Source organism: Balaenoptera borealis (genome assembly GCF_965194805.1).
Source record: "Balaenoptera borealis genome assembly, chromosome: 2".
NCBI classification, from domain to species: domain Eukaryota; kingdom Metazoa; phylum Chordata; class Mammalia; order Artiodactyla; family Balaenopteridae; genus Balaenoptera; species Balaenoptera borealis.
Window position 1 is genome coordinate 59,612,212 of NC_138867.1, and position 15,738 is coordinate 59,627,949.

At 37.1% G+C, this 15,738-nt stretch overlaps 1 protein-coding gene and 1 long non-coding RNA gene across 15 annotated transcripts in view; one reads left to right on the forward strand and one right to left on the reverse strand.

Annotated features, from left to right (window-relative positions):
• The window catches only part of ARHGEF28 (Rho guanine nucleotide exchange factor 28), a 313,009-nt gene that overhangs the window by 202,541 nt on the left and 94,730 nt on the right, over positions 1-15,738 (forward strand). For 9 of the 14 annotated variants that reach the window (XM_082374857.1, XM_082374858.1, XM_082374854.1 and 6 more), the window contains 5 exons: positions 59-339; positions 4,948-5,155; positions 7,698-7,809; positions 10,769-10,846; positions 11,453-11,495. In XM_082374857.1, the coding sequence (XP_082230983.1) occupies positions 59-339; positions 4,948-5,155; positions 7,698-7,809; positions 10,769-10,846; positions 11,453-11,495 (722 nt within the window). The remainder of the gene's footprint in view (positions 1-58; positions 340-4,947; positions 5,156-7,697; positions 7,810-10,768; positions 10,847-11,452; positions 11,496-15,738) is intronic. The other 5 variants (XM_082374853.1, XM_082374848.1, XM_082374850.1 and 2 more) reach the window with 1 other exon arrangement.
• Positions 1-15,738, reverse strand: part of LOC309622636 — a 205,353-nt gene that overhangs the window by 141,476 nt on the left and 48,139 nt on the right. The gene's annotated exons all lie outside the window — the stretch shown is intronic.

The following is a 15,738-nucleotide window of genomic DNA, read 5'->3' on the forward strand; positions in this document are numbered from 1 at the left end:
TTTTAAATTGTGAAAACTTTATTCTTTGCTCAGCAAATATTTTTCTTTCAACTACCAGGTTGGTGATTTGGATGTTAACTATATTAATATAGAGGGAATCACTGAAAACACTTGCCTTGAATCCATGGGTTCTACTCTGGGGCCTCAGAGCAGCAAGTCCATCCTTCCTACTGAAACCAGCGCTGGCATGTACCCACCAAATGAGAACACAGAAGTCACATCACACACCGAAGCCCAACCGTCTTTCATGTCACCATCTAGTTCATATGCTTCCAGTTTGAATCTTTCTTTTGGTCTTCGTGGATTTGAAAAGGAACAAAGTCATCTAAAGAAAAGAAGGTAAGGTACTACATTCTAGAGGGAAAATGTAGAAAATCAAAGAACCTTGTAGCAGGACTTAGAAAATTCTATTTTCTTATTGTTATTGTCCCCACCATTTTTATTTCTACATCAAAATTTGCCCCCTTTTAGGTTCTTATATTCCTTGACTTGAAAGTAAGATACATAAGAAAAGTGACAAAAATATAATAGAGGAAAACCATGAGATACCATTTAATACTTACCAGATAAGCAAAAATTTTAAAGTGTAACACCATATTTTAGTGAAAATGCATACGATAGAAACTCCTGTGTACAGTTCATAGGAGTGAAAATTGTATAACTTTGGAAAATACTTTGGCATTTCCTTATAAAGTTAGATACGCATATATGTTATGACCCAGCAGTTTTACTTCTGTGTCTTAAGAGACATATGTAAGACTATTTATTGCAGTAGGAAATAACCCAAATGGTGGGGAATGAATAGATAAATTACACTATAGTTACACAATGGAATACCGTACAATAGTGAATATGAATTAACTACGACTACATCTACATGCATAATCATATGCAACTTAGAAACATGAAGTGGAACAAAAAAGGAGCCACAAAATACTTCAGTTAGATTTCACCTTTATAAACTGCAAAAGCAAACAATCTGTTAATATAGGGCATGTATAATGTGCTTAAGCAATAAGGAAATCACAAATGAGAATGAAGAGGATAAAAATCCCCAAATTTAAGATAGTTGTTACATTGAGTGGGCAATGTAGAGAATGAGAAGGAATAAAACAATGGTGTGGCCGGTGTTCGTTTCAAGTTGAGTGGGCTCATGGGTGTTTGTTTTATTTTTATGCTCTGTAACATAGTTACCTTACACTGTTTCTTGTATGTGTAAAAATGTCACTAAAACAATAGTTTTATTGTATAGGATATGATTGTGCAATTTATATATATGTGTGTGTGTATGTGTGTGTGTGACCCTGTACCTTTGTATTCACGTCTTATCCATTCATACTGTTGTCTGTTTTCTTTAGGGAATAGGCCCATTTTTACTGATTTCGTTTTATCATACTCTCTACTTTCCTTAGGAAATAGCTTATTTTCTCCTCATGCCTTAGACCTCTGATTATATGTCAAGTTTTACACATAAAATTATGAATCAAAATGAAAATAGAATGTACACACATATGTGTGTATATAAATATTTATCTGAATGAATATTCTACAGAGGCTTAATTGATCAGAAAGGAGTGAAAGGGAGGGGAAGCAGCAGTCACTGGGTGCCAATCACTGGGCTCCACTTTGCACTGATATACAATAACTTGAGGTTATAAAACTTTAACAGATATCGGTACCAAGAGTGATGTCCGGTGCATAAATAATAAAAGATTTTCTCTAGATTTTTATTGTGTGAATTATGGTTTTAAAGATACTTGCATGGTCATGGCTGCAAGTTGAACTGATGGGACATTTTGGGCTCTCCACAAATCTGCTTGGGACAAGAGGCTGATGGTCAAGGCAAGATTCTACAGAGCTCTGCAAAGACAGATTGAACCATGTGATTAATGCATTCTGGCAGGATCTTTAAGATCTGTTGAGTTTGTGACCCAGATCTCAAGAGGTGAATAAGTTCTTTATAGGAGCTTCTCTAGCGAAAAGGAGGAAAAGCCACAGATGGGCTCTCTGTACTGCATATGCAAATATTCACAGGATATCTAAATTGTATTCTCTGATCATGGTCTTCTCTGGGACATTTAAACATCTCACTGCTGCAGATGGATTTGAGTATAAGAAAAACTGTCCAGTTTGAGTAAAGGTAATTTGAAGCCTCTGTAAAAATGTCATAACTCAGGTGTGGGGGGAGGGAATAAGGAGAGGATGATGATGTCCTATGAGAAAATGGTCCCTTCTGACTTTATCTCCTGTACATTCCATCTCCTCTGAAAAATAAAGGAGCGAGGAGAAAGGACTTGAGTTCCCCAGAAAGCTCCATCTTGGCCCTGGGATGGCCATGGAACCCTCCCTTCAGTGGGTGTCATGGTGGAAGACAAGGAACAATTGATAATGAACCCAAAGTGAAATGCACCCAATTCATTAATAAATGAATTTATTCCCAGAGGCTGGGAACTTCTCATGAAGGAGAAATTTTGGGGCTCACAATAAAAACTGAGGGGAGAATAAGCAATGCAACATTTATTTTAAAAAATTATGTAACAAAAATTTGGTGATAAAAGACAAGTAATTGTTTTAAAACTTACGTTTTTTAAACCTTTTTTGTCTTACAAAGAAATTCTTGAAAGAAAAAAAGAATTTCTTTTTCGTTTTAAAAAGAAATCCTTGTAACACCATGAGCCTTCCCCTCACAAACACACATAAAATTTAAACAAACGTTACATTCCACATGTTATTTTATGTATTCTGCTTTTTTCTATTCTGTACTATTTGAAAAGAAACTTCTGGTCACAACCTATTGAATCTATTTTATATCCCACTAATGGGGTTTTGAAAAATGGTTATAAAATGAGAAACCTAGAGGTAATCCTGAAGAATATTATCACTGATACCAAATACCTTAGTTTAATAGCTTAACAAAGGAAAATAGTAGCCCAATTTGAATGAATAGAAAAAGGAATGTTTTAAAGTATAGTATAAAGAATAAAATAAAATACTTCTAGGGGGTATTCATAGTGATGGAGAAATGCTGTAAATAACTGGAAAGGCTTGTGTTAAAACACGATATTCTCGTAGGCAGCCAACCATTTGAACTAATTTTCATTAGTATGGCGATCACAAGTTGAAAGACAAATGCAGAGGCACAAGACATCAGCAAATCTCCCCTCCACTCCCACCCCGGTCTCTTTCTGCCCTCAGATTATCACTGAATTAAGGAACCTACATAGCACCTTAAAATATCTGTAGTTACATTACTGTAATACTCAACGCATCAGTATTTACCAGAAAGGTTTTCTTAACTAAGCTTTAGGTTTTTTTTAAATGAGAAATAACTTTATGCTCTCCACCATCTTTAGGAGTTGAATTAAAGTGTGAAGTCCACCTCCAATTTGTCCTCTCCTCCTCAAGGTCAAGGTGGAGGCCCTCAATGAGTTCTCCAAGGAGAAAACCCCACGTTGGAAATCCTCAGTGGTGACGATCATGGCCTTTACTGCTGGGTTTGCTGGTGCCCAGGAGGGACCCCGAAATAGCTCAAGGATTAGAGATGAGTCTGAGTATTTGGATTAGAGACATATATGGTAGGATCTCTGTTCCAAATGCCATATAATTTATTAAGTTGAGATTCAGTGGCCATTAAATAGCCTATGGTTTTTTAAGGAAAATAACCAAATTTGAAGTCTGTTTCTGGTTCTTTGTATTTCAAAATCAAGATGGTTTATTGTGTTGTTATTAAAATTTTAACTCCAGAATTGTTAACAACCAAAGAAAAAATACATTTTAAAATGCACTGTGCATTAACATGCCTGTGGAAGCTCTCGGCCTCAAAGTTTGAGTGGTTTAAAATGTAGATGGATGGAAGGAGCCAGGAATGTGCAAGGTCAAATTCTTGCCTTTTAATTTTATGATTATCAAAGTTAAATGAGGAAAGAAAAGCAGTAGATAAGCAGAATCACCACCTGTTTCTGACATGTAAGTTTCATGGGAATAATTTTTTTTAATCTCTAAAAATGATAATTGAATGTGACATATTTGGAACCTCACTTGACTTGTGCCTGACCCATTTCTTGACACCAGCTCTGGGATGAGATCTTTGCATGTCTCTCCTTGTTTTCTTACGTGTGCCTCCACCCTCCTGTGCTGTCCAGGGGTGAAAGAGGGAATGCCATGTGGTATTTTTCACGTGCAAATTGCCCCAAAGGCCCTCCCCTGCCCCCCCACCCCGACAGCTCAGTGGCTCTGTTTTGTCTGTGTTTTTAATATTTGAAGGGTAGCTATTTGGGGCTTGTAATAATTATATTTACAAAGCAAAAATCGTGAGGATAGTACTAACTTGAACCAGCTTTTGTTTCTTAGAGAGCTTGAAATGGCTTTTGCTAGGTTGAAATGTTCATTTGGGGAAACATAAAGTCTTGTTTAAAAAGAGGCTATTTGGGGGGAGAAAAAAACAATAAAAATCACTTAAGCATGAATTTTGTTAGATATTAAATGGGTGCCCATTGCAGCTGACGCCAATGAGAAAATCTGAATTCAGAGAATAGAAACCCATGGCTCGGGACTTCCCTGGTGGCACAGTGGTTAAGAATCCGCCTGCCAGTGCAGGGGACACAGGTTTGAGTCCTGGTCCGGGAAGATCCCACATGCCGTGGAGCAACTAAGGCTGTGTGCCACAACTACTGAACCTGCGCTCTAGAGCCCATGAGCTACAACTACTGAGCCTGCATGTCACAACTACTGAAGCCCGCATGCCTAGAGCTTGTGCTCCACAACAAGAGAAGCCACTGCAGTGAGAAGCCCGCACACCACAAGGAAGGGTAGCCCCCGCTCGCCGCAACTAGAGAAAGCCCATGCGCAGCAACAAAGACCCAACGCAGCCAAAAAAAAAAAAAAAGAAACCCATGGCTCTGTCTTACTTGGTGATTTAGTTGTTTGTTTACTTTGTTCTCCATCCAGTTCCAGCCTTGATGCTCTGGATGCTGACAGTGAAGGAGAGGGGCATTCCGAGCGGTCGCGCATTTGCTACACTCCAGTGTCTCAGAGTTCCTCGAGAACTGGCATTCCTAGTGGGGATGAATTGGACTCTTTTGAGACCAACACTGAACCAGATTTTAATATCTCCAGGACTGAATCACTTTCTTTATCAAGTAGCCTGCAGCTAAAGGTATTCTTATTGGTATTAATTTGGTTTATCGTAAGCCTGAAAAATATGTTGTCTAAATCCACCCATCTCTGAAAGACAAATTATGTTACGGTCACATGTGTAAACTTTTTCTTTTTGAAGACCCCATGAGCTGCCTGAGCTTGTCTTTTTACTCTCTCCCACTCTAATGTGTATAGTCCTTACTTACAATGGCTGATTTGTTTTCATGAATCACCACCAATACAGATAATCTTTCACATACTTGGAAAATTTTACCATTTTATACTGTGATTTCTGCCATCACCCCTTAAGCAATGGGAGAAAAGCTGGTAGTATGAAGTGAGTTTAAATGATCAAACTTGTTTTGCACGCATAAAATTTTACTTGGCACTGGTGTTAAGGTAAATAATATTGCTAAGGCAGAGGTGACATTTGTTGAGCGTTCCTGGCTGCATGAACTCATCTGGAACACCATACATAGACTGTCAGTTTTTCCACAGGAGACAGCTTTTCTGTCATTGGCATTTTCGCATTGGAATTTCATTTTGTTGTGGTTTTTTAAAAGACTAAACTCTTCCAGTCTTTCAGAGAAAGCCCTTTTCTGTTTGGACCTATGTTTTCATTTTGATTTCTGTTGTCCACTTGTTTTCTTTTTTTTTTTTTTTTCACTTGTTTCCTTTTTCAATCGAGTTTACTACTATAAAACAATGTGTGCTGTGCCCAAACGTCTCATACCACAAACATATGGTGGTTATGGTAATGCTTTATTTTTGTAGTGTTCTCTACAATATACAAAACATGCTTTTATATAAAATGTATAATTTTCTCATAACTCACCTAGGATATAAGGAGTACTTTTATTTTAATATTTGATCAGTTGAAGTTCTGGAGAGATTAGATGTCCACGTTGCCCAAGCTTGGTGATAGAGTCAGAACTCAAATCTAGGCCTTCTGACCCCAGATCCTGAATCGTCTTCCCCCAGCTCTGAGTTCTGTAGAGCTGTCATAATCTTCTGAACCTAAAGGTCATGTGATATTTCTGGATAATAAGAAATAGGTATGGTTGTTAATGTAGCTACTTCTCAGATTTGCATTTTGAATGGAACTGTGAAAAATTCATCATTACTTGGAATGAAAAGTAATTCTTTGTGAAACAGTTCCATGCTGTTCACTTTTAAGAAGAAATCTGTCCTATAAAATATGTCTTGCCTTGCCTCTGTAATTACCCTGTGTAACTTTTTGCCAAAGAATTCTGGATAATTTTCAAAGTCCTGTTATGAAAAATGATTACCATGCATGACTTAAATGCAGAGGGTGGTACTTGGCTAGGGCCCTTTGTGGCCAACTCACTGTTAGGGTTATAGGACAACTTGGGTTGGCCTTTCTGACATCCAGGCCCACTGGGTCTTTCCCAATAAGTAAGTCAGGGGGCCATGGCTTAAGACCTTTTGAAGCAGGGTCAGGCTTCTGTTTTCAGCTTTTCTCCAGGCTCTTTAACTAAGCCGTAAGCCTAGGGCAACCATGTGCTTTCACTTAGGTAGAAGAAGAGAACAGTGCTTGTGAGAAGGACAGTTGCTGATGGCTTAAGTTTAGTAACACATTTTGCACCACTTTCTTTCACCTGTAACCTTAAGTGGTATCTTAAGAATGGATGGGGGTGGGCATCAATCCTAAGGCCACTAGGCCTCTGTTGGATGGGATTTGGGTGCCATAAATGGCTTTAGTGGCATTCTATTGTGTATTCATTTAAATTTTCTAGAACATGTAAGAAAAGCAGTTTTTAAATTCTCTATCCATCTTGCATTTTTCATATATGTTGCCAATATAATAATAGAAATAATAGGTAATTGGGAAAACAGGAGAAAAATAGCAGGTCATTTAAAAGAAACAAAGTTGAACATATATAAATAAGTGATAATTCAAGCAAAATCCCAGGAAGTGCTGGATGGAAGGTCTGTTGAAAGATGAGCACAGACTAGAAGCATTTGTGTAATAACCTGATGCATTCTTTCCTGGAGGCTGCAGCTAACATTACAAACTTAAATAGCCATTAGGAACTTTTAAAAACTTGTCATTTTAGGTGACTGTTCCTCTACCTTCTAATAATTATGTATAGAGATCTCAGTTAATATGGAATTTTGCTTAAATGCTACAGTTTAAAGTAACAAAAATAAGTGACAACTCAGGTTAAAAAAAAAAAGTCCAACTCGTTGAATACGCAGAGAAAGTCATGTGACTTGATTTTTCGCTTTTAACCAACATGGTTGGAATGTCATGATTGTATCCTAAAGTATATAGGAAATATAGAAACTATATATATAGTATATATAACTAGTATATAGAAACTATTCCCAAAAGCTCAAGTTTACTAAAGCATTAAAAAGACAATAACATTTTTAAAGTTGTGAGACGTGAACAGAAACAAATCATTAATAAGATTACCTCAGAAATGTTCAAGTTGAATCCTTTTTTTAAAGGTTCTGATTTAGTAACATTGATGATGAACACATACTTTCAAGTCTTCCATAGAATTTTTTTTAAACTTCGTTATGATTTCTTTTAGGAATCATTGTTTTCTGGAGTCCGCTCACGTTCTTATTCCTGCTCATCACCCAAAATTTCTTTAGGAAAAACTCGATTGATCCGTGACTTTACAGTGTGCAATTCAACTGAAGGTAAGCATTAGTTACCATTTGGCTGTGAAAGCATTCTTTTCTAGAGTGGATTTTCAGTTAGTAAAAGTGCATAAAGTATATAAGAGCAGCAGGCAAGTATTTTCAATTTCATTTTCACTACTGATTTTTGTAAGCTTAGCAAAATCCTTTTCTCATTGGATATCAGACAAGGTATAAATTTGATTTTGATGAAATCACAGATATGTACACACCTCTCTGTTGCCTTATTTTTTTTGAATAAAATGTTTTCCTCAAGGACAGTGTAAACTACGATTTATTCTAGGTTCTTTATTGTGAGGGCTTTAGAGAATTTTATTTAAGGAAATTATAAAAGTTACTTTTGTCCTACATATAAATTGCTGAAATAATCCAATTCCTCACAGTTGCAAAAGCATTGCAAAATGGATTGTCTTCATTTCTTTATTTAACAAAGGACTTTAGAAAGTTAAAATAACAGAACATACTTGAAACACAAGTAAATATATCTCAAACATTTTTTTTGTGGCCAATGTAAGCAATCAGAAATACAATTTTTATACAATAAAATTTTAATTGAAATATAGTATACCTACAGAAAGGGGTGCATATTATAAGCATATAGCTTGATGAATTTTCAAAAGTGAATTGAGATCAATAAATAGAACAATTGTGGCAACTCAGAGCTGCCCTTGTAGCCCTTCTTAGCCACTACCCCAATTTTCAACTTAATTCTGGAATGTAATTATTTAACACTTTCTGTGTACCATATGTTACGTAATAATTACATTTAAAGCTGTATTTGGAATTATTAATGTCAATCTGTAATATATAACATTATAACAAATTTTTTGTCAATGTATTAGATAATGCCTTTTTTTGTCTATTATTCTTAAGAGCCTTAGAAGACTCAGAAAGTGAGAGATGTGCTTAAGTATTCTCAATTTCCCAGCATAGAATATTTAAAATAGGATTTATTTTACTCCTTCTTTTCCCTTCCTTTTTTCTTATTCTTGCTTTGTTACATTGCCATTCTTTTGCATCCTTATGCCATGTGGGACAACAGTGAAAGCATAATCTTTGTGCTTGGACCTGCCATCCTAAAACAATGTCTCATGTATGGCGATGTTCAATCAATATTTGTTGAATGAATGTAGCAGACAAAAATACATAAAATACAAAAGAAGTGCTACAAGGCATTTTTTTTCCTTTTTCTTTCTGGGATATCTTTTTGGAGAAAGAGAAAACAGGACTGATAATAAATGTCAGTTTTGATTTTTAGAATGGGAAGATGGAGAGAAAGGACCAAGAGAAAGAAAGGAGACAACTACCTTGAGGGGACAGGAGTAGAAGAGGATTGAATTTGCCCTGGATGTTTTTTCAATATCATAAGTCTTTCTAGGCTCTCCAGGTCTCCCTAACCTTAGTTTAGGTTGGGATTCCTTTTAATGGCAGCTTTGACACCTTTTCACTGATAGTCTTAGAGATGGTGAATTAACTTTGTACTGTAACTATTTGGAAAACACTTTTAAGTCTTCTGTGCAGTGTGCAAAATGGTGCCTTTGCCTTTATATCTGTAGTATCTCTGATTATTAAATTCCGACAGTTCTGATGTTCGAAATCTCAGACGACTGAGAGAAAAATGGATAGTTTATAAGGGGAAAGAGCCCTGATTTATGAATTCTTTAATGAATAAGGGAGGGTATTTTTGCTTTACATACATTCCTTAAATCTTCGCATTTGAATTAGAGAGAATAAAAAGCTGAAATCAATTCCTTTGTTTTTTCTGTGAATAAAAGCTTGTCTTTAGACAGTATGTTTAAAAATAGGGCTATTGAATGAAGTTTGACACTCTCCAGGAGGTAAGAATTACAAACAGGCAATTTAGGTTGAGGCTACACACTAAATGTACAAAAATTCCAATGGATATTCCTCTACGGTAGCAAACATTTGGATTGATATCATTTAGGTCAGTCAAAATCATAGGACTGTGAAGAATAAATTAGCTCTTAAGGAAGAAAAAATAATTTTAATTGTGTGTGTGTGATCAAAGCACAGGTGTGAAAGCTTGACTACTTCAAAGATGTATTCTAATGTGTCATTGTTTAATCTGCTTAATCAGAGGTAAATTGACATTTGTGTTGTTATAAATCCTCTCTCAGTGAGTTTTGAATAGTTCTAAAATTTTTTTCTATTTGAACAGAGTCCAAGTCTTCCTTTCTCAGTGGAAAATTCCCGTAAATGAGCCATTGATATAATACAGATATACAGAGACAGGATAGTCTTTCAGTCCTTTTTATACTTATTTGTGATGTTCTCTCTTTCTTGTCACTTTCAGAGGGTTACTTATGATCATTTATCATGCTTTTGTTGTTGTTGTTTTTGGGGGGCCAAGAGTACAATGGTGGCAACTTTATTATTTAATGCTTTTTATATATAAAACAAAATCCAATCCTATATTTCCCTTGGGTACATCATGGATTTAGATAGAAAGGAATATTCTCCATGTTGAAATGATAATTACAGCATCACCAAGATGGACAAAAGTGCTCTACATTTAAAAATTTGAGGAGTGAAGTGAATGTACTTTTGAAAATTATTGTGCACTGATGGATGGAATCCTATTAGACTTTGTCCAGTTGTCTGAGTCCGATTCTGTTACTTTATTAGCTTGATTATTTTGGATATATGGCTTATTCTCCTGACACCTCAGTCTGTACACAAAAAGGATAATGATTTCTGCCCATGACTTAATTTGAAGAATATTTAATGGCAATAAAATAAAGGTCTTCGAATTCTTCAGAGTAGGTTTTCTGTTACCTACAAGATAGTCTTGGGTTCAACATTGATATTTCCCCATTTCAGGAGATATGTATTCATTAGTTTTCCTCTGTATGTATCTGGCCCATCTCCCTTTGCAACCTAGTTTTGCCTCTTCACTCTTCCGGATTGTAACGGTAAAGGATTTGTCCCTGCTCTGTAGATGGTGCGCTCCACAGTGGCCGTTCCCTCCTTCAGTCTCTCTCACTGTCTAAATCAGTGTCTCTGCTCCATCCCTGTAGTAAGTACTCCGGTTTGGGAAACAAGATGGCGCTACTCTGCTTGCATGAGCCTGTCCCTTCTACCCCGCCACCCCAGTCCAATGGAGGAGGGGCTCTCCCTTTCTCATGGGCCACAAAGCACATCTCCGAACTGCCTGCTCTGTAAAGGCATTGCAGCTACATTAAAATGGACTCTTCCTTAATGCTGGCCTTCAAGACTTTTCTTTTAAGCTTTGCTAAAAAGCCGCTAAGATATTTATTGATTCTGTACGTTGGGGAATTAGTGTTACGAATAAGGGATGAAGCTCTGGTGAGAAATATCCAGAAACATAGAACTGATTTTCTGCATTTCTGAAAATGTTTGCTGCCCCTTGCTGATGCTAACTTAGTTCACAAATTCATTAAATGTTTCCCTGTGTTGGCCTCCTCCCCATTCTCTCCAAATTAGGGAAAGTGATAAAAATATCCAGAGCAATGCCCTAGTTATATAAAACGACTTTTTTCATTATCTTCTAACTGGTGGTATGTGTAATGATAATGTACAGTTGAGTGTGTGCACTTCAGACTAACACATGACTGCTAGTTTGTCTGCCTTCGTTTTCATTTTATTGTTCTGTGTCTTGTAGAGCAAAGAGCTTACAGCTTACCGGAGCCACCAAGAGAAAAAAGGTATTTTAACCCTTCCAGATTTCCTGAGGGACTGCTTGATCCATCTTTGGAAATGTTTGCACATCATTTTTGATACCTGTTCAATAGTTTGTGAGAGGTTTCTGCCTAATGAGCCTGCCTGAATCCTTTGTACCCTTTGTGATCTGTATGGGTGTAGGTTTGCCAGCTGTTCCTTTCAGTCCCCAGATGAACAGGCCTCAGGACTGGGGACAGAGTAGTCTGAGGTTATTTTCAAAGCTAAACACTTCCAGTGTACAGCACCATGGGAAGCAGTGTGAGACCACCTGCTTTAGAAAGGTATCAGGTTCTCACTAGGTCTGTCCACTATGACAGGTCTGTTATTGTGGTAACAGACCCCCTGGGGTCAGTTTTAGAAAGTGCCTAAACATCTCTGCTGTCTGTCCTTGTAGAGTATCACTTAGAAGTGTTAAGTGTGAAACAAAGAATAAGTGATGCAGAAAGTACTTTGAGCATTATTAGTTTTCTGATTAATATGAAGATTTGAAAGCTGTAGGCCTAAGCTGCTCTTTTCCCTAGAAGGTAAAACTGTCCTTAGAGTAAAGCTTGGGCAGCTGACTAGCGAGCAGGCTGGATTGCTGCGCTCTGTTGGTCTTGAGAAACTAACTGCTCGTGAATCACACTGTGAAATAGCCCTGGGGTTATGTCAGAAATGGCATAAATGCTTGGCTTTGAGAGACCATGGGAAAAGGAGGAAAATGGTTTTGATTTGGGTGCTATTAATGCTCAAACTCTGAAACCTTTTACTATATAGATCAAGAGGGCTTATTTTGCTTTAAATCTTGGACTGAAAGTATGAAGAAGAAGGAAAAAAAAATCTCCTTTTGCTCATTTCTATTTTTTGGAGCCCAGAATAGAAACTCTGAAACGATAAAACAGAGGAAGACTAAGAATGCCCTTTAAGAATAAGCTGCTGATGAAAGGACATCAGGACAATGATGATGGTGACAGCGGGAGCAGCAGTAACTGACCGTTGTTGGGTGTTTTTATGTGCCTGGCACTGTTTTAAGCTGCTTACGTTTATTACTTCATTTAAGCGATTTGTTGACTAATTCTGGAATTTGTTCATCATCCTGGTCATCGTTCTGGTTAGAAGTCTTATCCTTGCCATCTTTTTAACAATTGGAGAAGTAATAGACTGATTGTAAGGATTTTTTTTTTTGTAATAAATTTATTTATTTATTTATTTTTGGCTGTGTTGGGTCTTCGTTTCTGTGCGCAGGCTTTCTCTAGTTGCGGCGAGCGGGGGCTACTCTTCATCGCGGTGCGCGGGCTTCTCATTGTCGTGGCCTCTCTTGTTGTGGAGCACAGGCTCTACATGCGCAGGCTCAGTAGTTGTGGCTCACGGGCTTAGTTGCTCCGCGGCATGTGGGATCTTCCCAGACCAGGGCTCGAACCCGTGTCCTCTGCATTGGCAGGCAGATTCTTAACCACTGCGCCACCAGGGAAGCCCAGGATTTTTTTAAAATCAAAAATATTTTCTATTAGCAGAGGGATTTAAGACTGGAAGAGCCAATGTCAGAACTGGTTAAATATTAGCCTATAAAATGTGTTAACTTGGATGAGATGTATAGGGATGTATTGGATGGGATGAATATTTCTCTCATATCCCTCATTCTTGTTTTTTTTTTCCTGTTCTTGGGTCTGTCTTTGGTCTGCATCCCGAAAGCATCTGACTTTCTTAGTGATATCCCCTGGTGTATCTAGTAGAGTAGATATTCCATCTCCCCTACTATGTTCCTGACACCTTGTTGGATACACCAGTAAGGTCCCTGGCTAGACCTACTGCTTTGCTTTGGTCATGCTATAGACATTTACTTGGGGGTTTGCCTTCTTTGGAATTCCCTTATTTATGTTGATCACTTCGTTTCTGGAAAAGAGTGCAGCCAGCTGAAAGGGGGGCTCACTTCAGACCTTGTAGGCTCATTCCTATAGGAGCAGGCACTTCATCTATCCCATCTTCTTAGGATTATATGGTACAACTCAGTTATTTTATTGCCACCATCTATCTTAAATCTGATACATCTGTTACCTTTTATTTTTTTTAAAAAATGAACATCTGGCTGTTCAAAGTTGAAGTTTCACCTGTGTCAATTTTCAGTTTGGATAGTTGGAGCTTTTTAAATACTTAGATGCCCAGTTCTTGTAAACAATAGGTTATAGATATAATAGGTTAAGGATTAAGATATTGAGGCTATATCCATATTACTAAGATACTTAAAATATCTGTTTACCTATTGGAAAGGTAATGCCAAGAATCTCTGAAGACTGGGGCTTGTAAAACTTTATTGTGGGTAATTCCATTGGTCATCAAATTGATAATAGAGTTAGGCATTCTTGTTCTGGGATGTTGAAAGAGTTTAAATTTTTCCAGATTCTTATAAATTGAAAAGCTGTTTACATTCTGTTGTGAAATCAGTTGAGGCTTTTTCCCTTCTGAGTTCTTCTCTAAAGTACCTAATTTTTACGTAAGTGAATGCCACATAGTTAAATTAGATTTGAAACATGGAATCAACCAACCTTCTACATCTGCCCAGAAGTTACACTGTGTTTCCCATCATCATAATCTGAAAGTGGGTCATGTCTATGATAGTCACGTGTCTACCAGGTTAGATGATTCACAGTTTTTAATATTTAGTATTTCAGTTTTTTTGTTTGTTTGTTTTGTTTTGTTTACTTTGTCATCTCGGTTCTTATCAACCTTTGGAATTAAAGATTAAGTGGTATGATTTTATGTCTTTTTTTTTTTTTTAATAAATTGCAGTGCATCTGTAGGTTTTAAATCAAAGCTGTAACATTGTTCTTGATACAGTCTTCTGTAGCATAGGGAGTTGGGAGTAGAGTCTGGTAAACAGGAACTCATTTTCTTTCATTTGAGAGAGTGTAGTTGTGTTCCTGCTGGGAAGTAGGGGAGAGGACTTCTTCACCTCAGAAATCACATTGACCTTATCATTCTTCAATTCTGAGATTTAGGTTTCCTTCCCATATTTTTCTTCTCTTAGACATTGGGTGGCCTTGGTGGGGTCCCAAAAAGTGTTCCAGAGAGGATTCTTTCTCAGCTGTCAAGTGTGCTTTTGTCCCCATTCCAAAAGTGAGCCTGTTGAATATTATTCCACGAGTTTTGCAAATTAGGATGCTTAAGACACAAGAGGTATGGAAATTTACAGATATATTAACCAGTGAGTTATCTAAGGAGGTGGCTGTGGAAGTAGAAAGGAAATAAGAGGGTCTAAGTTCCTTGTGTTATTCTGAGTAGTGTAGGGCACTCTCACTTGTGTTTTCCATCTTTCCTTTCTCACTTTTTCAACTGTTTGCTCTCAGTAGCAAACCCAATTTCATGAACTGTGCAGGGTTTGAGTGGCAGGACACCCACTGTCCTGACTATACCTGCGTGACCAAGAAGTAGCTCTGAAGTAATTTACTATTTATGCTAAATGCATTCATTGAGGTTTGAACTCTCAATTATCTAATATAGAGGTCAAATAACTTAGTTTTGATTAATATGTACCAGTTGGGTACTTATTATATTTAAGCGTGAGAAAGGGCCTTAGAAATAACTTAGTCTTTGATCAGATGAGAAAACCTGAAGTCCTAGAAGTTGTCTTTTAAGTCATTTTTGTAAAATGCAATCATATGTATTTTGGTGCATATCAATAGTATGATTGCTTTTGAAGGTATTTCCCAGAGATGAATGTATTAGCCACTAATGCTGACAAGTGAGAAGTTTGAGGGATAGGAGAGACATGGGTTATGAAATGTTCATTTTGGAAATTGTCTACAGAAGTGTTATCTGGTTTGACATGATACTTTTGTTGGTCTTTAATATATTCACTCTTTCTTTCTCTCTTTGTAATAATATTAGAATACAAGACCATCAGAGAAAGTTCTAGGGGAAATATAAAAGTTCCAGGGAAATTTCCTCTTCATAGCTGGGACTTTTTTTTCCCTAAAGAATGATTCTGTGGATTAGAGGAAAATCAGTGATGTTCAGTGTGTTCACAGGTGGGGTACAATTACCTCTAACTTGCCTCTTATTTTGGGGGAATTTCCACAATGTTCTCTCCTTTACAACTTATAGAGTCTCAGATTGCAAATAGCCTGATTGAGTGGGAGAGATGGAACCATGAGGCAGACAGTCTGTTTCTCAGGCTGTATTGACAAAGGAAATGTGTGTCTGCTGAGTACTATCTCTGTTCCAAAAATAAATAAAATCCAGTTTGATGTC